Raw genomic sequence first — 24435 nt, 5'->3', positions numbered from 1 at the left:
ATGATGGTATTTTTATCATTATTATATTGTATAAGGATATTTATATATTTATTTTTATCTTATTATTGAATGTTTAGTCTTTTTATTATTCAAAATATAAACTTTGGTTTTGTCTTCACATTCACAGATACTTTTATCATATGTGTGTATGTGTGTGTGTATATATATATATATATATATATATATATATATATATATATATATATTATATATAAAATTTACTCTAATGACATTTATAATTAGTTATGCTTGACAATATTGCTCAAGCTTATCCACCCTGTGACATAAAATATGCAGAAACAATGTTACATTTGTAGAAAAGTTATATTACTGACTTTTGAGTGCTGAGCTCATAACCTTGTAAAATGTGAATTTACAAATATTAAATTATTAAATTATATGTTTTGATTTCATGTGTGTGTGATTAACATATTCATGCGACAAGTCATCATAAAACTTTGAAAAAGTTGCGATAGACTTTTCTTCTCTATTGTGACGTATATACAAGTGAAATGGTTACTCAAACCGAAAAAAGAAAGAAAAAAAATGTAGGACGGGACTTGATTTTGTTCATGGGGAATTGATTGGATGGGATTGGTTTGCTATTGTTGTGATCTCATGTGAGTGACAGGTTGTCCCGCCCTGAAGCCAGTAAACACATCATCAGAGAAGAGGAGAGGGGGGAAAGCAATTTTAATTAAAGATTATAAAGGCACAGGAGTAATGATGTGCACAGATATGAATCATTTATCATAAATCATACGATATTCCATAAAAATAAGAATTGTCGATTTTGATTTCATGGTGATTTTAAGGAAATTTAAATTGCACCATTGTATTGTACTGAATGTAGTACTTTGTATGGTAATACTAGAGTACTTTTTTTTTTTTTTTTTTTTTGTCCAGTGTGGTCACTCTTTTTAATGTGAAGATGTTACACAGCCTTTTATGGCGATTGTGTGAAAGTATGTTAAAAGCTACATTTATACACTGAACAGTCAGAGAATGAATTGTTTGGAGACTTTATATTTGCTTGTTTGCTGTTATTGTGCTTGTCTGAAAGCCTTTTAGGGTCGTAGCGAAATATAAACCTCAGGTTCCCTCACTTGGCTCCGGTTATATTTACATTATGTGCTTGTTTGTTTATTTATACCATGCATAATCTTGTAAATAAAATACTTTAGGAAAGCCATTTATCACTCTAAATGAGCTGTGAAGCGCCTCTTTTTATTTCCATGGCTCTTGCCTATTTCAGAGATTTGGAAAATCAGAGAAACAACTTTTGTACATGGAAAGTTGACGGTAATGGCACGGAACAACTATTACTTTATACTAAGCAAATGTAGTCTTCACCGCCAAATAAATAACTGACCGATTCGGGCAAGATTACAGTCGCAGAAAAAGGCTTTTGTAACGATTACCCTACCCTACTACATCTCAATGTAAAACTAATCCCGCCCGAGGAGGGCTTTAGGAAGTTTGGAATTCCAAACGTTTTAGTCCTATCATATCATCTCATAGCAAATGTGAGACCTAGGAAGACTTTTGAATATAATTACGTACGTTACGTATCTGGAAGTTTCTAGTAAGGTTGCTAAGCAATGCCAGCACGACCTGATTGATGTTCACGAGCAAAGCCGCCCTCCACCGATATGCAAATCCAGTCGATAGATAAGGGATTTTGGAACCGTCCATTGCACCTCGTAGGGCACGCTATGAAAGAAATGCAGCATTTCTCATTGTTTAAATTCCTCAAAACATGTTTAACCACGTATAACGGCATGATAAAGCCAATGTAATTTGAAGAAATAGGGAATAGTCGCGCATTCAATAGAGGTTAAAATACACTGGCTATCACTACCGCCCCCAGTGATTATTGGTACGTTCGGGATTTACAGTACAATAGTTTGAATGTTTTAGGCGCCTCTGTTGTCGCTATTCAGAGGTTTCCGCGTTATTAACTGTTTTATTCACTGCCCTTGATATTTTAAACTCTTTCATTTAAGTAAACAGAGTTCCGCCTTAGTGTAGTTTGCGAGATGCCCGTTATTGTGGAGAGACGGCTCTTTCTGAGTAGAAATGTTATGGACTATTGTCATGTGAGTACTGCTAAAACTCGTTCAGTTCGCTTATTTTAATTTCACAGAGCGTACTTTTTAACTTAAACTCAGTCTTTTTTCTGAGGCGCACAGTTGCTCGTGTCCACGTTACATGAACAACCACCTGCTTCCTTCTGTAATACAATAGCGAATGTATCTAACCGTCACTATAACAAGTTACAAATGTTTGTGTTGATACAGCAGTTTATAAAAAAGTGTATAAATCAGAATTATGACGGCACTTGTTTTCTATCGCAAGCGACAATTAACGAATAAAATATACTATCAAATATTTAAATATAATTTTTATATATATCTATAATTATTTTTGTTTATCGTCAAATAATACAAAGTACTACCACAGTTTTTAATGGTTCAACATTAATCAAGTCAAGGACTATTTTAATAAATATTTTGTTTAGCAGCTTTAGAGAGCATATATGCTTCTCATGTACAGGAAATCTAATGCCTATTTTGCTGTGTTTTATGAATTACTTAATATTATATATACTCATAATCATTCATTATTTTATTTGATATGTAGAAAAAAAGGAATTGAGACATTTTTAAAATGTCACCAGCAGAGGGACCACCACACCAGTTTTACAATATAGCATCATAATCTGTCACAATCTGCAACACTTCAAAATATGGAATTATAGGCTAGTTGTTAATTGTTTGGTTACTGTGTATCTGAAATTAAATTTAGGTCATTTTCTTGTTCATTAGTCTTTCTGTTTTTACACTAAACTGAAAAGAAAATTGCCCAGAAAAGCTCAATAAATAAATAAAAATCTCCTTCCATCTACTTGCTTTACCCAAACCTTCTTTATCGTCTTTATGTAACGCTCATCATGAGTCTGTTATGCATCATCTGAAATGAGACTTTTTATATTTCAGTAGAAACTTGGAATGAAAGCTGTCGTTCACTGATTTCAGCCTTTTTGAAGGGACACAGACAGACAGCTAAAGCTGCTTATCTATAATGCAGAGGGAGTTCTGTCTGCTGCTGCTGTCTGCACACATTGTGCCTGTTCTGTCTAACAGCAGACCGCATATTCGCTTCAGTATGTTTTTCGATGGCTCATGAATGGTATACCTTACTTGATTGAACTGTAAATGCTTTAAAATTTAATCAACAGTGTCTAAAAAAAGTATACACCCTTTCAGATTATGTATTTAAATAGAGGATTTTAGCTTCAGTCTTTTGTCCTCCTGTCTTGTTGGGGTTTTTTTTCGATCCTTGCTGCACAATAACATCCTGCGGGTGAGATTTTGCCACCACCACACTACTCTGTAGAGGTTTTCCCAGTGTGTAATACGCAGTGTTTGGTTTGTGTCAGACAGTGTACACTAATGTAAGGTAATGTTTCTCCAAATTGTTGACACTCACATGGTTCAAGGGGAAATCTAGCTGTGAATATCTTCTTGTCATCTTTCTGCACATGTCAGATTTTGTTAAGGTTGCCTTGTGGCTCTTCCTGCAGCAAAGTCACACTTTGGTCATGGCATGGTCAGTTTTGGAAGAAGGTCGGTTCTGTGCAGATTTGTTTTTTAGATGCATTTCCTTGTTTTGACCTTGACAAAAATCTGCTGGAATGCTCATTGGTCACAAAAACATGAGCTGGTTTTTACTTGGAAATTGCAGTGCTTTAATTCTAATTCACTTGCTGACTTTGGTATTTTTGTGGCTTAAAGAGAACTTGTTAGTGTCAAAGCAGTAGATGGATACTTGTGCATGTTTACATTATAAATTATAATTGAGAGGTTTTTCTCTTTTGATTTTAATTTACAAAATTTACAAAAAAATAAATACTGTTATGGACTTTATAGGTTTTTTTTTTTTTAATAATGAGAAATTCTTCCAGTGTAATTTACTTAATCCAAAGTTTTATAATATGAAAGTGTACAGGTTTTTTTTTTTTTTTCTTTTTTTTTTTCTTTCCAAGTTCAAGTTATATATACATTTTGCATGAAGAGAAGTGAAGGTAATATCACAACTTAGTGGATTGTATCTTTTAAATGTTCTATACTTTTTTGTGACAGTCTCTCTGCAAGGTTTTGTTCATTTTTCAATTATAAAGTTATAAAAAACAGCATTTATTTAACATAAATATACTGTAATATGTTAAATGCTGTTCTTTATAACTTTTTGTTCATTGAAAAATCAGTTTCCACAAAAATATTATGCAGCACAACTGTTTTCAACATTTATAATAATCAGAAATGTTTCTTGAGCATCAAATCAGTATATTAGAATAATTTCTGAAGGATCATGTGACACTGAAGACTGGAGTAATGATGCTTCAGTAATGAAAATTCAGCCATGATCAGAGGAATAAATTACATTTTAAAATATAATCCACTAAAAAAAACATGTTCCACTTTATTTCGATGGTCCACTTTAGACATTCTGCTAATTATAAGCAATTTTGCACCTACATGTCAACTAACTCTCATTGGAGTATTAGTCGACTGATAGGTTAAGATTTTAGGGTTCGGGTTCAAAGAGTAAGTTGACATGTAGTTTCAAAGTTACTTATAGTCAGTGGAATGTCTGTTAGAGAGCATCAAAATAAAGTGTTAGCAGATATTAAGAAAGGGCTGCTAATACTCTAATGACAGTTGACAAAGACAAAGGTACTTACAGTTAGTAGAATGTCTAAAGTGGTCCATCGAAATAAAGTGTTACCAAATTGAATAATATTTCACAATATTACTATTTTTACTGTACTGAACAAATAAATGCAGTCTTGGTGAGCAGAAGAGATTTCTTTCAAAAAACATTATAAAGTCCTACTGACCCCAGACTTTTGAAAAGGTGTTGTGAAGTACCAGTCAAAACCTACTCTTTCTTAAATTTTTGTACACGTTTGAAAAAATTGTTAACAGCAGAACTATGACTGATAGCACACATATATACACAAATGAACACAGATGTCTACTGGATACATTGTTTTTCCTTATCTGTCCGGTCCAATTCATCCTTTTCATAAAAGTCTTCTTATATTTAATTTTTAGTTTTGTGAGGAAGTTCATATATACAGAGTTTCATTTATCTACAAAAGCTATTTACAAGCAAAATCCTTTAGATCAGAAGGTCTTTAAGATCAATAGAAAAATGAATTGCAATTTTTTCCAAACTTTTTGGCTGCTGCTGTTTCAAGGCAGTTGATAGTGAGTGTGAGATCTAGCTCTTCCCCAGTTTATATTTGAAAGGAATTGATTGAGAGTTGCTTATCTCATTAATGCCCCTCAGAAGAGGACAGGAAACCAAACTAAATCTGTTTCACACTTTAGGACAGGTCCTTTACTAGGTTACCTTAGTCAGTCTGTTGTTGTGGTGTTGGACTGAGAGCTCGGAGACCTGCTGCTGTACAACGCAACGATATAAGCTCAGTTACAGTGAGAAATCAATTCTTTGACATCATTCTTCAGTAATCTGTTCTGGTTACCACAGAAAAAAAAAATTGAGGGCAGCTCATATGCCACACGTTAATCCTTTCATGGATAAGATTTGAGGCTGAGTTAGAAAGCCATCATAGATCAAAAAACTGTTTATGACATTTAGTACTGCGCAATTTACTAATATAGTACTATTATAGTATGGCGTTCAATTCTATACGGTGCTTAGGTGCTCAACCCCATAATCCTTCTAAATTATAATTAAAGTGATGGAATCACTGCTAATCTACCAGTCCCGCTTGTCCTGCACGTTCAAAAGTATCTTGCAAAAAAGAAAGCCCAATCTAAAAGCATTGTTGTGCCGAAGGTGCTACTTGCCTTCCCTAAGCCATGAAAAGCTTTTACTATTAACCCAGATAGAGCTATGTCATTTGAGGAATTTAAATGGATTTTTAATTTAATACCTTAGCAGTAGACAGCTTCTCAGCTGCCCCGTTTTTTTTTTTTTACGGCATGGCTGCTGTGGTTCGCTGTGGACAGTGGGATTTGCGCTGAATGTAGGCCAGCGGCATCAGTCTTACGTCAAAGGCAGATAGATGCATTGTGCTGAGGGGTGATTCGCTTTGGCCCAGAGACACTGTGTTCACGGCAGAGGTGACAACATGAAGACGGTCCTCTCACTGCACAGGAAATGGGCGCACACCATCAAGGCCATTCGCATCCTCCAGGGCATCGTAAGCGCGCTTTCAGTTCTCTCGCCTGTACAACTTCATCTGTTAATGTCTTACAGTTTGGGTGAAATGTAACTTTTTAGTTTGGTTTGTTTGTATTTGTTTATCTGGTACCATTTAATTTTTGCCAAATGGCTCTTCATCTACTGTCAACATAGGTTGACGTTTAGACTTTAAATGTAATGGCATAGTATTTAGTAGGGGTGTAAGTATGGCCAAGGTACTCTTTAGAGTAACAATGTTTTTTATTTTTTATTTTTATATATTTTATACTTTGTAGATTTTGCTTTGAGGTTGATAGCCAAGGTTTAGGAATGGGTTGAGAAGTTGTCTCCAAGTTTATCACACTGTAACTTGTGGTGGTTAAGAAAATGGATGGTGTTATAGTTCTGGGTAGATGTGTAAATGTAACAGGTGTTTCCTATTCAGAGAACCATTAGAATCAGTGGTTTACTGCGATGATAGTGGTTAAACACTTAAGCAACTGTGTTGATTTACAAAAATGCTTTCAAGGTGCTTTCACATCTTCAGTCTGATATTGCTATGTTTATATTAATAGTTTACAGTGTGGATATGTTTCTAAACTTTTTGCCATGGCTGATTTTGTCCCCACCACTTTAGGAAATATTTCACAGCAAAAAAATGTATCAAATTATGTGGAATAATCTTTCATTTTTGAGCAGGATTTTTGGTGTTGGTCTAGTGCTGGAACTTGTTGTTTGTTTGTTGTTGTTATCAGTGGTGAATGTGAAAGTAATTTTCTTCCCTGCACACAGCTCGCATACTCCACTCTCAGTTGTCCATGTTTCAATATTTTTTCCTAGTGATATCACTTAATGAAATGCAAATAAACTAGGGCTGTCACAATTCCTGAATTAAATTCGAGTACTTGATTTAAAAAAAAACCTTGATTGCAATTTACCCGTGTCGAGTAACCGACACAATACTGGAAGTGGCACATTCCACAGACTAGAATCCATGAACCGCATTATTAGACCGTTTTCTAAGGCTGCACAATGTATTAAAGCCATTTAAAAAGTACTATTGTTAATTCACAAAGGCTGCGATATTCACAATGTGTGCCATTTAATCAGATTTGTAAGGTAAATCATTTATAAACCTACGCCAAGACAGCAGAGTACGTCAGTAGGTTTTTAAAGGGATAGTTCACCCAAAAATGAAAATTCTGTCATCATTTACTCACCCTCAAGTAGTTCTAAACCTGTAAAAAATTTCTTTGTTCTGTTGAACACAAAGGAAGATATTTTGAAGAAAGATTGTAACCAGGCCGTTTTGGGGCACCATTGACTTCCATAGTAGGAAAAAAAAATACTATGGAAGTCAATGGTGCCCCAGAACTGTTCAGTTTCCCACATTCTTTAAAAATATCTACCTTTGTGTACAACAGAACAAAAAAATGTATACAGGTTTAGAACAACCTGAGGGTGTGTAAATGATGACAGAATTTTCATTTTTGGGTGAACTATACCTTTAAATATGCAAACTGTTCATCACAATTTCAAAATAAAAGTTTAAACCCTCTCTCTCTCTAAGTTTACATGTTTTAATGCCCACATATTCTTGTTCATGAAATTACAGTGCTTGTAGCATTTCTATAAAGAAGTGGCCAAATATTAAAGATTAAGTGAATGTTTGAATTAAATTTCATTTGACCAGTATTAAACAAGGATTTGATCTGCTGTAAAGTGTAACAACAATGGGTCGTTGGCACCCTCCCTCTGCAATCATTTAATTACTTGATGATTAGGCCTACTTGCTTTTGGTACTTTATTTGAACCAAATATCATTGCCTCGTTGTTGTTATATATATTTTAAGTCATTTTAAAGGCTATTGTTTGCTTAGGTCTGTTTTTATTAACACAAAAAATATCAGATTACTCAATTAATTGTCAAAATAATCGAACGATTACTCGATTGCCAAAATAATTGTTAGTGACAGCCCTAAAACAAATGCTTCCCCACTTCCATTAATTCACTGACGTACAGATGCAATTTTGTTTTATTCAAATAAAAAGTAAATAAAAATGGAAAATGAAAGAAAAGCTTTTTTTTTTTTTAATAATAATAATAATAATAATAATAATAATATTACTTAAAAAACATGCATAAATAGTAGGGCAGTATTAGAACCAAAAATCCCTTGCTTTCAAACTAAAAACATTACCACTAGACCAACGAGTAATGCTTGACATTCAGTCCCACTGACCTAAAAATGCTAAAGATCATTTGAGCACTTGAATTGGTCAGCAATGAGAATATCAATGAGACAGTTAACTTAGCCTTATCAAAGTGGTAAAAGATCATGTTGAATTATTTGTGCAAAACCTCAAAATATTAATGTGCTGAGCTTTTGTTAATTTGTGACATCCAATACATTTTAAAACAAAGCAGCACCCATCAAAATTGCATGATCAATGAGGTGCAAGCATGTATTATGAAGACACGAGGAGTGTGTGATTGCTTTAGAGGTGTTGCAGTATTTAGTTTGATTTAACTTGTGCAATAATGCCGTTTTAGATTATAGCATGAAAAAAAAAAAAAAAACATTTATAAATGTTGAAATCATTTATACATGAAATGCTAAAAGGCATCAGAAGTGCCAGTTGTGGATTGTGAGTTGAGAGTTATTTAGGGCAATACTGGGATTCATATTTGGCTGAGGAGATTAAAGAGCAACAATCATAATCACCCATGGCTGGATGAAGAGGTAACTAGAGGCGCTTGACGGCGCAGGTCGTCACGTGGCTGTCAGAGTGATGCTGAAGGCCATGTTTATAGTGTTTAACTCAATGGCCAGGCTTCCTTTTAAAATAATTACTTTCAAATAATGTAGGCTTATTATTTTAATGAGGTCATGCCATACATTTGTTAATCATTTCCCAGCAGTCTTCATGTAGCCCAATGATAGTCAGTTTTTCCTAATGATTTTTTTTCTTGCCGATCTCTTAATTTCTGTTTTTCCCTGATTTCAGACCCTCAGTTCAGTCAGTTCACTGAGTATTCAGATTACCTCATGTAGTTGCATTGGAAGAGAAGCACTCATATAGTTTTTCACTGTGGCAGCACCACGCTGCAGATTTTACTCAGTAGATCACGGATATCTGCTGTAACTTGACTCTGTCCATCACTGTCCTACATGTAAGACTGTTCATACCGTTTCAGAACCCAGTCATGGAGGAGACGGTGTGGGAGCAGTACACTGTGACCCTACAGAGGGTGAGTACCTGACGCTACAGGGCGTTTTTCTGGAGAGCATCAAAGTTTTGATTGTTCCTGATTACTAGCTTCTAGCCTTTTGGTTACTCACTGAAAAGCTTTGCATTCTGGTGTAGTTATAGGGGCTTTTTATTGCTTAAATGTCAAGTGTGTAGTTTCTGCAGCTCTAGCATTTCTATTGTGTAATCAGATAGACTGCCATACATCCACCGCTGCAGAAAACACATTGCATTATCATCCTGTTGAATTGAAATGCACATATCCTTGTTTTAATATAACTGTTGTATAAATATAATTCCAGGGTATCTTATTAAATAGTTATTGCTGCCTGTACATTTGCATGTACATCTGGTTTCTATGAATAGAAGCAGAGAAATTTAAAATGGACTCTTTGCCTTGATATAGGACTCCAAGATGGGCTTTGGCCTTGCTGTGTCTGGAGGGCGGGACAACCCAAACGAAGAAAGTGGAGAAATGTCAATTGTCGTATCTGATGTGCTGCAAGGGGGTCCTGCAGATGGCTTGCTATTGTAAGCTATACATATTAAAAGCATCCCAACATTTGATAAGATTTGTAATCCTTAAAGGGCTTTTCACACTGTGCTTAATCCCGGGTTATCGTCATTCTAAATCCCTCTTTTAATCCCAGGTAAAGGAACATTTCACACCTGTAATTTAGAAGTGTGGTACCCAGGGTTATGAAACCCTGTTCTAGAGCAGGTTTAGAGCCACTTTTGCGCCGTTAACCTCGCATTGCAATGTCAAACGTGCAGTGTGAAACGAAGCTGTGTTAGAATGTTACAGCTAGATGCTTAGCAACTGAAAGCCAATCGCATGCCTCATATTCGCATGCTTTGGACAGTCACAGAAACACTGTGCATTGTATTAACAGTCATTTCAGAGGGGGAAAATGAGGGGGAAAATGTCAATTGGTGACAGAACACGTCAACTGAAATGAAGAGACTGTTTCATTCTTACCTTTTATAGTCCAAAAAGTCCATTCAGTATAAACTTGATAGTACAGTCGACAATATATAATACGAGGATGAGCTTTATGCAAACATATTGCGTGCAGCATTCATCCAATCAATGACAATGACACTGCAAATATGCAAATAGGGATGTTAACCCAGAGTTTAGAAATGAACAGTGAAATGGCAGTTTATAAATACCCAGGATTAATTGTTAACATCAAATTATGAGCCATGTGAAACGTGAAGCAAGATAACCCAGTGTTCCATTTACCCTGGGTTTAGAATGACCCAAGTTTAACTAGTTCACGTGTGAAAGGCCCTAAAGTGTTAATTAAATCAAAAAAGAATTTTTGTAGTAATACCAATTAAAATTCTCTACAAGTTTCGATACCACAGTGAAAACGAATATGCTAATAAACACACTATATTTATTTGAAATTTATATTGATATAAATATAAATATGAATATATATATATATATATATATATATATATATATATATTCATATCATATTACAGAATTTTTAAATATTAATAACAAATTACAGCAATGGCATGTGTCCTTTAAAATATTTCTCAATTTTCAAAAATATTTTCAGTGTTCTTATTCAAGTAAACAGTCAGTAATAAAGAGGCAAGAAACTAATTATAAGCAATAGACAAATAAACTCAAAAATACAAATATAGTATTTTTATTTTTTTGTCTACCAACAATTATTCAAATTTTTAAATTCATGATTCAATGTTTAATATTGACTTAAATGTCAGCACCAAAGTGCTGATACTTGCTGGACATGTTGGATTTAAGGGGCCGTTCACACAGAACGTGTTTTTCTACTCCAATGCCCTACTTTTCCATTGTTTTTCTATGTAAACAAACGCTAGAAGGATGTGTATGACCGTTACGCTTGCGTCACGCGTCTTTTGAAGCACCTCGCACATGACGCCGTGTCAAAAGAATTTAAACTTTTACATGCAGTGCCGCTCATCAATGTCGGTTCAAAAACAGTGGACCAATCAGAAGAACTCGGAGGCGGGGCAAGCTTCTGTTTACAGTAGCAAGTTGGCGTGGCAACTGTTTTATTTGTTCGTTATTGCCGTTATTGCATCACTTCTCAAAAGCGCGTCTTGAGACCCTTGTGTTCCTCATTTTTAGACGCAAAGACACGTTATGTGTGAACGAGCGTTATAAGAGCGTTGACTAATAGTATTTTTTAATGATGATGTACAGCGAAAATGACAGAGTGATCCAGGTCAACGCTGTGCCCATGGACGGTGTCCCACACTCCTTTGCAGTGCAGACTCTCCGCAAATGTGGCAAAGTAGCCAAAATCGTGAGTGAAACATTTTTATTTGTCATTTTGATTGTAGTAAAGATCAAGCACTTTTTTGTAGACCGCTGAAACCAAGATTTAATGAATGAGTGATTCGTTTTTGTTCCCACCCTTCATCAGACGGTTAAGAGATCTAGAAAAATTCCCGTCAACGTGCTTAAACGTGCCCCATCTCCAGATGACCGTGTTTTCAGTGGCGACTACAATGATGACTATGATTACGACCAGGACCGGCGCAGCATCTACAGCGGACGCAGCTACCCTGATCGTGATGCCAGCTTGGAGCGGGAGCGTGGCTATCCAGACGAGCGGGGGCGTGGCTATGAGCGCAGTCGCGGGAGGAGCATGGAGCGAGGTGTGAGCCCCGACAGACCGTACAGAAGAGACGGCAGCCGTGGGCGAATCCTGGACCACGAGCGCAGTCCCGATCGGCATCACCGAAGTGACCACAACCTGGATCGCGACCATAGTCCAGACCGACGTTTCCGAAGTGACCGCACGCTGGACCGCAACTACAGTCCAGATCGACGCTATCGCAGCGAACACACCCTGGACAGAGAACGAAGTCCAGACAGACGATACCGCAGTGACCGTACACTGGACAGATCCCATAGTCCAGATACTCCACACAGGCCAGAACCTGCTCGTGGCTACAGTAGAGAGAATTTAGCCAGTGACCATGAGCGCAGGAGGTACGATCACCGCCAGGACGAACCCATTAAGAGGAGTAACAGTCGAGACCAGCTGGATATCTTGCCCCCACCACGACACGAACCCTTGGAGAAGCCGCTCAGTGTGACTCTTCTAAAGAGCCACCCCAATGATGGTAGATACGCACAGTCTTCATTTATATGTTTGTTTTCCAGTTTTAACCTGCAGCTCAACCTCTAACATTTTCCCATGTTTGTCCAGAATATGGCCTCCGTCTTGGCAGTCAGTTGTTCATCAAAGAGATGACGAGCACAGGCCTGGCATCCAAAGAAGGCAAACTACAAGAAGGCGACGTTATTCTGAAAGTAAGTCTCTTGAACAACCACTCAGAATGCCTTAGCGAGGCAAGTTTATTTATATAGCACATTTCATACACAATGGTAATCCAAAGTGCTTTACATAGAAAAGGAGTTAAAATCAGAGCTTCGGTTTGTGAGACACACTAGTAGCAACTTCCCGGCTTACTAGTGCTTTTCCTACCCCTTCTGCTTCTGTTGGCTTCCAGTGTCTTTCCAATCCCTTAAAGGGTTAGTTCACCCAAAAATGAAAATTCTGTCATTAATTACTCACCCTCATGTCCTTCCACACCTGTAAGACCTTCGTTAATCTTCAGAACACACATTAAGATATTTTTGATGAAATCTGAGAGGTATATGACTATAGTTATATAGTTATTCAATAGTTAGCAATTTAACCACCACTTTCAAGGTCCAGAAAGGTACTAAATTGTTTTCTGTGTCATTCTCATTCGCTTTTTACGTTCAGCGCTTCCAGGTTCTACATCAGAACGCCGACTCATTATTGGCGAGCTCCTGCGTCAGCGTCACATGAATGCGTCATGCTGCTCACATGAACAGCCTCCGCCAATAATGAGTCACCTTTCAGACGTAGAACCTGGAAGTGCTGAACGTAAACAGCGTATGAAAATGACACAGAAGAGTAAGTAAGTCATTTTTATTTCTATAGCACCTTTCTAGAGCAAGTGTCACAAGGTGCTTTATATCCAAAATGTAAAAGAGAAATCAAAAAATACGAATAACAGACATTAATAAAACAATCAAAAGAAAAAAAATACATGTAGCATAATTTTGACAAAAGCAAGTTTAAACAACTTCCCGGCTTATTAGTGTCTTTCACCCACAACACCTTAGCAACTGCACAACAAACTATTCAGGAAAAATGTAGCAACCACATGGCATTACTCCTGAATTGTGTTAATGTGTTTCAAGTGTGGGTATCTGCAGGTCGGAGTAATAGGCTTGCGAAAGGTAGAGAGCATGCTGAAAGGTCTTTAAAATTGGTTTCGAAAGCTGTCTGTTAGGATGTTGGTGTAGGGTTAAGGGTGAGTTAAGTTCTGTTTTAGCATTGTGTACCTTTCGACACACCTGTTACAACCTGCAGCCTTGTCTCGTGTTTTGCTCTATAGCATGCACTACTCATTTTCTTCAGAAAATGTAAAAAAAATTTTTTTAAAATAACACACTACCATCCAAAAGTTTGGAATAATTAAGTTTTTGTGTGTGTCAGATTAATGGTACGGTCACAGAGAATCTGTCTCTGAGCGACGCAGGAAAGCTGATTGAGAAGTCTCGTGGGAAGCTGCAGCTGATGGTGCAGAGGGATCGCAGTAAGGTTCTCATCCGAATCCCACCCATGGCAGACAGCGACTCGGAAATGGATGGTGAGTGGCTCTACAGACCCTAACAAAACCGCATTAGCAGTTAATCAATCACAACATTTCTGAATGAATTAAAGTCCTCTAAAATGGCTTGATGAGCAGTGCTCACTTTGCCATTGATGTATTTCCTATTAAAACAGAAAGTTGGGTTGGGACATATATCAAAGGGCCAGTAGCCTTACTTTAAAGCCATGAATGATGATTTGCTTTTTGTTGTTGCTGTTGGTGTAAAGTGGTATTAAGGGGAGAAACGGAGCATTTGATTGGACAAAAATGTGTGTACGGCCCTGTTCATTTTTATGGATGTGAGAAAGTCATAATTATTTTTTGATGATTCAAAGCTCTATAAGGGCTGCTGATACAGTCATAAAAATATTTATTTTTCTCACTGTATTGAATCAATACTTAAGATCCTTGCATATTTAATAAACAATCATTCATATTAATTATTGTTTGATTAAATATTTTTTGTATTTATATAATTACCTTGTGATATGTATGATGATGTGAGGTATTTGGTAATACCCAGCCCTAATCTCTAAGAGACCTCTGACCTCTGACTTTTTTTTTTTTTTGAACTGCTGTACTGACACTGGATTGGAGAGAAAGGCTTTTGGCTTTAGGAGGATTACATAAACTCTACCCATAATCCAAAGCTTATGAAAAATGTCTTTTTATAAACTCTAGTGAGACTCGTCCCCTGTTTTGGAAGTTGTTTATTCATATTTTTCTCAGAAATTCTCTGTATTGGTTTTTAGATCAAATAATGTAAGAACGAAAGAAAGAAAATCTGTTTTTAATTATAAACCTGCTTTCTTTTGCTCAGGGTTAGGGATTTGAACCTTTATCCCTAAATATAAGTGGGACGTGTATAACCCATCATGCCCCGTTTTCACTGCGAACATGAATGATGCCTGAAGCATGTGGCTTGTTCCAGTGTGATGATGACATCTACTGTATGTTGCAGATATCTCAGAGATTGAGTCGTACCGCTCGTATTCTCCTCAGGAAGATAGGCGGAGCCATCACTCAGACCTCTCATCACACTCCTCTAATGAGAGGCTACAGGAAAAAAACAGGTAATACACTACCATACACTAAGAATTAATTGACCTGTTATTAATATGACCTGTTATTGTTTGCAAACATTAGAGTAAATAGTAACACTTTACAATAAGTTTCCACTTGTTAAACATGAACTAACAATGAAAATACTTTTACAGCATTTATTAATCTTAGTTCATGTTAATTTCAAAATAATTATTAATACATTATTAAAATAAATGTATTGACTCAATTGATTGATGGTATACCTATATACACTTAATAAAATTATAAAACAGCATAATTTATGATAAAACTTTCTGTCATTAATTCCTCACTCTCATGTCATTCCACACCTGTAAGACTTTCGTTCATCTTAGGAGTACAAATGAAGATCTTTTTGATGACAGAATGCTGTCAGATTTTCTTCCATTGACTGCCTATGTAACTACCACTTTGACGCATCAAAAACTTCATAAAGAGATCATAAAACTAATCCATATGAATCTGAATATATGGTTTAGTCCAAATTTTCTGAAGGGAGTCGTTCACTTGTTATGATGAAAAGATTTAATTTAGGATTTTACTCGCATGTAAACATTAATCAGCGAACATATGCAGAAGCTCAACCTAACTTGAATAACACAAGAACAAACCTCTTCCGGAAGCTCAAACGTGCTGCGTAACACACGAGAATGAACCTCATAATGAACCTCATTGGTTACGCAGCACGTTTGAGCTTCCGGAAGAGGTTTGTTCTTGTGCCTTATTCAAGTTAGTTTTACGAGCACTTGAAGGCTTTTTACAGTTCAGGATTGTTACTGTAATTGCGACATGGCGTAAACGCCCCTAAATGTTATAAAAAATGGTTCAGGGTAACTGGTTTTCTATCTTTTGTTGGTAGAGATGAGCCTCCTAGCAGACTGGCTAAAATGGGAGCGATGCCGACTCCATTCAGAGCAGCGCCAGCGGAGCTGCCACCTCCACCTGTAGAGAAAGACGAGCCTCGCAGTGAGTCTCCAGGTACCACAGTTCCTTCAGACTGCAGTCATTCATTAGAAATGGAATTATTTAATTCATACTTCCAAGATTTTCTAGATCTCATAACTCTGGTTATTTTCACCATGTAGAATCAGAAGGCTAGAGCAGGGGTGTCCTGCACTGTCCTGCAGAGTACCAAAATCTTATATCAAGATATGAGTAATTTTATTTCACGATGACCATATATATCACAATATAGTTATTTTTACATTAAATAAGGTTTTTATGATATCAGAATTTTTGATACCTTTTGAAATGTCATAATTCTTGTCACCAATTTTAATATCACAGAAAACTAATACTAGCCTAAGTAAAAAAACAAAAAAAACTCTAGCTTATTGAATAGTGATAAAATAAGAACAAGAACAAAGAAACTAATTACAAGCTATAGGACAACAAACTACAATAGAACAAATACACAAATTAAATAGACCTACCTGAAAAACTCCAAGCACTAGAAATAAGAAATACTATATAAATTGTATAAAGAAATCAAATGTATAAAAAAATGCATAGTCTTTAATGTGCAAATTAAATGTACATTTATTCTTATTAATGTTATGAAAGTGATTCAGTCAAGAGCACTGAGAGATTTTCTCTCTTTTGTTGTTTGATTAACTGTAATGACAGATGACAGCAGGTTTGTTAGGCTGCTGTCACTTTAAAAAAACGAATGCCCTGATCTAATATACTGTTCGCTTGAGACATAAATGACTGTGTTTATGAGGATGCTTATAAAGATGGGCATTTTGAGACACATATATGTGTATTTGACCATTCAAGCTCAAAAAGGCAGCAAAAAGAACTCAGATCAGTACTCACACGCTCTATGAGCAGCAGCTTTATGTGTGCGCTTCTCTCAGACTAATAGCACTCAGAAACAGTATCTCAGACAGTGCGCGTTCATACTGAAATGAGTTTTCATTTCTTTCATTTCTTATTGTGCTTTAACCGCAATGCTTAAAAACACATGCAAATGATAAGATTTTGTGACCACGCAGCACAGCAATATTGCGTGAGCATAACCGTGTTAGTCCAAAATCTCTACAGATTTCTACTGGTTAATCGTGTCTACCAGTATATCACCCACCCTTACTCCAACCCCAGTTTAACACACCTGAACAGCTAATCTTACTAAGCATACTAGAATCTTCCAGGCAGGTGTGTTGAGGCAAGTCTTACAATCTGCAGGACAGTGGCCCTCCAGGACAGACACCCCTGGACTAGAAGAAACAGATGATGAGAGTGTTTTTTTAATATATGCAGTTCCTGTGGTAAATGCTGCTCCAAAAAGTGTTCCGGTAAAAGCCAAAAGTCTACCAAAAGTTCCCTTGCGGCCCAGTCTGGAGGACCAGGAAATTTATGGGTTTGTACAAGATTGATTCTTGGTTTTTGAATAGAGATTTTAAGCTAAACCTAAAAGCTGTTTATTTAATTCTGCCTATAATGAAAACATGTTCAACATTTACTAATACATTATTAAAATTAAATGTTGTATTTGTTAACATTAGTAAATTTACTGTACTGTAACAAATGTAATGCTCATTGTTAGTTTATGTTAGTTCGTACATTAATGTTAACAAATGAGACAATGAATTTTAAAGTGTTACCAGGGATTTTGAAGCTTGGCATGCAGTTTACTAAAAATCAACAACTCAGTAGCCACTTTTGCCTTAATTTTGACATAAAGATGCCCTTTCTTCATGTGCTTGGATCCTGATTATTACCACTTACATATATTTTTAGACAACTTTGTGATTCTAACGAAAAATATCCCACAGCTCCAACACAGTGATGGTGCGCTTTCAGAAGGGCGATAGTGTTGGCCTGCGTCTTGCTGGAGGAAATGATGTGGGTATTTTTGTCGCTGGTGTTCAGGAGGACAGCCCTGCTGACGTGGAAGGACTCCGCACTGGAGACCAGATCATGAAGGTGCAACATCACTGGCTCTACGTTTTAAGATTGCGTGCCTTTATCTGTTATACATTTTGTCTACATTATCGACTGATTATTTGTTTTTCTTTCCCTGCAGGTAAATAATATGGATTTCAGAGGAATGGTCCGGGAAGATGCAGTTCTGTTTTTGCTGGAGATTCCCAAAGGAGAAGATGTGACCATCTTGGCTCAAAGCAAACCTGATGGTACTTCAAAACACCCCTCTGCAGTCAATACAGTATACAGTTTATATATAGTCAAACCAAAATTTATTCAGACACCTTGAACATTTCATTCATTAATACAGTTTATTCACTATAGTTTAAAAAAAATGGTAATAAAATATGACAAGATCTCAGAGTTAAACTGTGTCAGAAAAAATTAATATGAATTATGTCATATAACACTTAAGCAAAACATGGTCAGGTCAAATTGTCTGTCTGAATAATTTTTGGTCCCAAATTTTTATCAATTTTACTGGTAATTTTTACAGATCCTCATCATGTGCAGCAGGTCTTAAAGTGACAGCAGCCTAATAAACCTGCTGCTGTCTATGTCATTAATGTTTATCAAAGAATAAAAGACAAAGGAAATCACTCGCTGCTCTTATTTGAATAACTTTTGTAGCTTTAATAAAAATTAATCTATATTTAGTTTATAAATTATGCAGTGAAGACTGTGAAGTGTTTGATAACTATTACATTTCTGGATATTACCTACCTGTTAGATAATAAATAAACAAATATTTAAAATATATTGTCTTTTCTACATTATTTTAGAGATTAAATGTGAAATTATTACAATATAAAAATATATTAACTTTAATGTTGGGTTTTTATAAATGTGCAAATAATTAGTTTTATTAAAACATTTTAATCAATTGACAGCACTAATATGTATACATACTATTTCTTATGATTTTGAAAGAAGTCACTTAAAATAGTTTAAAATATAAAAGTTATTTTTAATGTAATTTATTCCTGTGATCAAAGCTGAATTTTCAGCATCGTTACTCCAGTCTTCGGTGTCACATGATCCTTCAGAAATCATTCTGATATGCTGATTTGCTGCTTAAGAAACATTTCTGATTATTATCAATAAAAACAGTCGTGCTGCTTCATATTTTAATAGCAGTTTAAGCTGCTTAAACTGTGATGCAATACCACTGACAAGTTTGGGGTAAGTAAAATAAAAAAAAACAATACTTTTATTCAGCAAGGATGCATTAAATTGATCAAAAGATAATAAAGACTTATAATGTTACAAAAGAGTAAATGCTTTTTTTTTTTTTTTACTTTCTATTCATCAAAAAATACTGAAAAAAAATTATCATGGATTCTACAAAAATTTGAAGCAACGTTTTCAACGTAATAAGAAATGTTTCTTGAGCATCAAATCAGCATATTAGAATGATTTCTGAAGGATCATGTGACACTGAAGACTGGAGTAATGATGCTGAGAATTCAGCTTTGATCCCAGAATAAATTACATTTTAAAATATATTCACATAGAAAAATCTGATTTTAAATTGTAATCAGATGTATTTGTTTGTCTATTGTAGTTCTGTGCAATAAAAGTGGTGTGAATAACTCTCATTGGTTTTTAGTATATAAAGACATCCTGGCGTCTGGACGAGGGGATAACTTCTTCATCAGAACTCATTTTGAGTACGAGAAAGAGCTTCCTCAGAGCTTGACCTTCTCCAGAGGAGAGATATTTAAAGTGGTGGACACCCTGTATGATGGAAAGCTGGGTAACTGGCTCGCCATCCGCACGGACAAAGACAATCAGCTCTTGGAGAAAGGCATCATACCCAGCAAGAGCAGGTGAGATTACGTGAACATAATTATGATTCAACCTGAAATACACAGTGGATCACACTGCAGATGTCTTCACTGTTTTGCTTAGGTTATTATATTTCTTTAGTATTTAGTAGAAGGACAACTTTTCTTGAAGTTAACATGAAATCAAAACTGACCCCTGAAATGACATTTGCTATTTGCTGACATCACCTAGTCTGTGTGGTTTTTCATGTTGACTCTAAAAGCACATTATTTCTTAGGTGTTTGTGTGATCATTTTATTTATCAGAGCGGAGCAGATGGCAAATGTTCAGAATGCACAGAAAGGTGCTGGCAATGACAGAGGAGATTTCTGGAGGCTCAGAGGTCAAAGAGCAGCCAAGAAAAAAGATCTTCGCAAGAGCAGAGAGGATCTCAGTGCTACACCAGTCACTACACGCTTCCCAGCCTACGAGAGAGTGGTGCTGCGCGAAGGTACACCCAGCATGCGTTACTTCACCTAACATTTTAGTTGAAAAATATATTTCAATGTGGTTTTGTGTTTAATGTAAAATAGAAAAATAAAAATAAAATAAATAAAAATAATTTAAAAAATATATATTTTATAATTGAATTAAATAAGTTTTTTTTATTTATATTTTACAGGAGGATTTACCTAATATTCTTTTTATTAGATTATACATACTTAATATATAAATAATTCAGTACTTTTAAATTTTTTTTTAATATATTTTATGCATAGAATTTGGTAACACTTTACCTAAAGCCTTTATATAGACTGCATTATAAAAGTAATTTTAAAATATTAATTATGCCTTGTAATGCACCTTATAATGCATTGTTTGGTCTCATGAATAATTGTAACCACAGTTATAATAAATTATAATACTTATATATTCATTGTTACACCTTTGAAAAGTATAATGCATTAAAACACATGACAAACAACCAATTTCAGACATTACAAAGAAACAAATATTATGGTTCATTTTAACTTTGGTTACAATGGTTTATGAAAAGGTATAATTCATTATAACATACATTATGAATACCTTTATTATGCATTATACATAAAGGCTTTAAGTAAAGTGTTTAATACTCCAGTGCTGGTTAGATTAGGCACTCAAAATGTTTTGTTTGTTATACATACAATTAAATATTTTTTCATAAATATTTTAATATTTCTTATAAATATTTTTTATAAATTAAAAAAATTCAAACATTTTAATTTAAAATTACTCAAGTATTTTTTTTGTTTGTTTGTTCATTTTATATATGTATTTTTTAGTTAAGAAATTTTAACATTTATGTTTAACGTCTTTTCTTTGTCTCTCCCCCACCAGCTGGATTTAGACGACCTGTCGTAATATTCGGCCCTATTTCAGACGCGGCCAATGAAAAACTTGGGAATGATCTTCCAGATGAGTTTATTGTCGCAAGTAAGCCATTCAAAACTTAATAAAAGGTCGCTTCAAATATAGTGGTGTGTGGAACAGATTTTTGATCTGTGCCTGTTTTTCTTGTGACAGAGACAGAACCTAAAGACGCGGGCTCAGAGAAGTCGTCTGGTGTGGTGAGACTGAATACTATTCGTCAGATCATTGAGCAGGTAAACACCGACAGTCACCCTTCAGAATCTGTGTGCGTAACAAAAATTAATCAATATCTAAGAAACAATCTTTTTTTTCTTGTTCAAAGGATCGACACGCTCTGCTTGACGTCACTCCAAAGGCTGTAGACACCCTAAATTACACCCAGTGGTATCCCATCGTCATTTTCCTCAACCCAGATAGCAAGCAGGGGGTGAAGACTATGAGAAACCGCCTGGTTCCTGGCTCCAACCGCAGCTCACGCAAGCTTTACGAACAAGCAGTTAAACTGCGGAAAACCTGCTCACACCTGTTCACTGGTAAGTCTGATGAGCCATTCCTCAGGAAATGTAAAAATATACTTATAAAATACACTCTGCAATTTAGATTATCACTGTCTACATTTTGATTCTTTATCCAGCTACCATTGATCTGAACTCTTCCCATGATGCCTGGTTTGGAAGTCTCAAGGAAGCCATACGAGAACAACAAGATAAAGCCGTCTGGGTCTGTGAAAGCAAGGTAAGCACTTATTCCTTATACATAATACAATATACACACTTACAATTAATTTTGTACTGTTTCCTTAAGATTTACTCATGTAATTAATCGCATATGTTAAAGAGAACCTATTATGCCCTTTTACAAAGTCTTGATTTTGTTTTTGGGCTCTACTAGAATAGATTTTCATGCTTGAATGTTCAAAAAACACATTATTTTCACAAATTTGACATTATTGCAGCACCCCTTTTCTAGGGGTTTAATAATACATTGATATGGATCGATACATCGACCAAATGACTAATTATACTATATATATATATATATATATATATATATAGCGTGAAAGATTCTCGGGACAGTTGACAGAACAGTCACTGTCCTGATCGGTCCAGTGCTGAATCGTCACGAAACTTTATCAGTTGCATGTATTTTAAGCATTCCAGAGCAAAAAGACACAAAATAACTCATTTCGGTACTTGTGCGCTGTGTGAGAAAACTCACAAAAACTCCTGAAAAAAAAAAAATGTTCTGTTTAGTTCCTGTCTCTATGAAGCCCCTCCTTCCGAAAAGCATAATGTGCTCTGATTGGTCATCTGGACTAGTGTGTTGTGATTGGTCAACCATTTCAAGCGTTTGGGAAATGTCACACTCTTACCATAACCACGAGTTTCAACGCGCTACTAACTCACTCAAACAAGCCGCACCCATTTATTTTGCATACGCCTTGTGCAGAAATTATTTAAATGAAGAATATTGTAACGTGTTTGTTCCCAGAAGAGAAAACAAGACTACAGTGGAGGCGTTTCAGGGTGTTCAGAAACAGTGCGCACTGATATAGAGAATAACTCCCTTTGGAGTGACTTCATGCTTTGTAACTTTGCAGGTGTTTTTCATGCTCAAACAGCAACATTACACACTGAAAAAAAAAAAGCATTTCATGCTTTGACATCCTTCTTAAAATGTGAAATTACAAATAACCAGACCTTTTAGAGTTAAATTGTTTGTGTGTATGTGCGATTGTTTCAGCTTGATGGATCTGAAGAGGAGTTGGATCTCCATGACGACCGTATGTCATACCTGTCGGCCATGAGCGCAGACTACCTAAGCATGGACAGCCGCCTGACCAGTGACTACGAGGATACAGCGGATGAGGGCGGCGCATATACAGATAACGAACTTGATGAATCCACCGACGAGCCACAGCCCATGTCGGCGATTAGTCGCTCGTCTGAGCCTGTTAGTGAGGAGGTTAGTGTTGCTGTGTAAACTACTACACACATTTCCTGTCATGTCCTCCTGTATCATTTTACCACTGTTAGGAATGTGATTTTAGTCGTACCCACCTAGCACTACCTGGAGTCATTTGATTATCAAAATTTGTAATCTGTAAAGGTCACTCATCCTGTTTTCAGTATCTGTATCATTAACATAACCCTGACCGTCATCTGAGTAGCAGTGGTTAGAAAAGTGTGTTCATGGATCCATCTTTGTGCACACTGCTCCCCACAGGACACTTGTAAAACTGCATATTCAGCCCACATTCATGTTCAACATGTTCAGTCTGGCACATCTTTTAAAAAAGAGTGTTTGACATTTATACGTTTCTGGTATGAATGCGTGTGCCATTTAATTTAATGAAGCAAGTGGCAGAACCATGAATAAACACAATTTTTTCTTTGTGTGAATAGGTGTGAATGTTTCTTACAACATTTTTGTGTATCAAAGCACAAAGTAAAAAAAAAAAAAATTCTAAAAATTTACAAACAACAAAATGACTTCCTGCATGTTGGTTAAATGTTTTTAAGGTATTTTTAACACTTTAAGTCAACTCTCCACTGATCATAATATTAGAATAATATTAATTTACACTATCATGCAGATGTTTGGGGTCAGTACAATTTTTTTTTTAATTAATATTTTTATTCAACAAGGATGGATTAACACTAACAGTAGGCATTTATAATGTTACATAATGTTTCTTTCAAATAAATGCTGTTCCTTTTAAATTGTATTAATTTCACATTATTGCTGATTTTGCTGTATTTTTGAAAAAAATAAATGCAGCCTTGTTGACTTGTACAAAAATATACATAGTAATAATAATAATAATAATAATAATAGTACAAGAAATATGCCAACATCCTTCATAAAGTCTTTTGATGAGACTTATTTTTGGATTGCTATGATTTTGAGTCTGTAACACCACCTAAACCACTCTAAAAATACCAAAATATATTTACATTCAGGAATTGAAAGCATGTTTATTGTAGAATGTGTATTAAAGTCATTGTCTACAGTTTTGATGTATTTTTGAATGAATTAATGCTATATTTATCACTTTTTTTTCCACCT

The 24435-nt window shown here is 35.5% G+C and overlaps 1 protein-coding gene across 4 annotated transcripts in view; it reads left to right on the top strand.

The window, feature by feature from the left end:
- tjp2a (tight junction protein 2a (zona occludens 2)) overlaps positions 1-24435 on the top strand; it is a 38253-nt gene that overhangs the window by 11862 nt on the left and 1956 nt on the right. For 2 of the 4 annotated variants that reach the window (XM_051909639.1, XM_051909638.1), the window contains 18 exons: positions 9419-9472; positions 9878-10002; positions 11678-11780; positions 11901-12606; positions 12693-12796; positions 14019-14172; positions 15137-15248; positions 16118-16236; positions 17446-17620; positions 18036-18186; positions 18287-18395; positions 19796-20015; positions 20280-20464; positions 21334-21429; positions 21520-21599; positions 21689-21899; positions 22001-22101; positions 23110-23331. In XM_051909639.1, coding sequence (XP_051765599.1) covers positions 9428-9472; positions 9878-10002; positions 11678-11780; positions 11901-12606; positions 12693-12796; positions 14019-14172; positions 15137-15248; positions 16118-16236; positions 17446-17620; positions 18036-18186; positions 18287-18395; positions 19796-20015; positions 20280-20464; positions 21334-21429; positions 21520-21599; positions 21689-21899; positions 22001-22101; positions 23110-23331 — 3018 coding nt within the window. In that variant the 5' untranslated portion in view covers positions 9419-9427. The remainder of the gene's footprint in view (positions 1-9418; positions 9473-9877; positions 10003-11677; positions 11781-11900; positions 12607-12692; positions 12797-14018; positions 14173-15136; positions 15249-16117; positions 16237-17445; positions 17621-18035; positions 18187-18286; positions 18396-19795; positions 20016-20279; positions 20465-21333; positions 21430-21519; positions 21600-21688; positions 21900-22000; positions 22102-23109; positions 23332-24435) is intronic. The other 2 variants (XM_051909640.1, XM_051909641.1) reach the window with 1 other exon arrangement.

The sequence above is a fragment of the Ctenopharyngodon idella genome, chromosome 10 (assembly GCF_019924925.1).
Source record: "Ctenopharyngodon idella isolate HZGC_01 chromosome 10, HZGC01, whole genome shotgun sequence".
Classification (NCBI taxonomy): Eukaryota; Metazoa; Chordata; class Actinopteri; order Cypriniformes; family Xenocyprididae; genus Ctenopharyngodon; species Ctenopharyngodon idella.
This window is presented reverse-complemented; position numbering and strand designations above follow the sequence as displayed.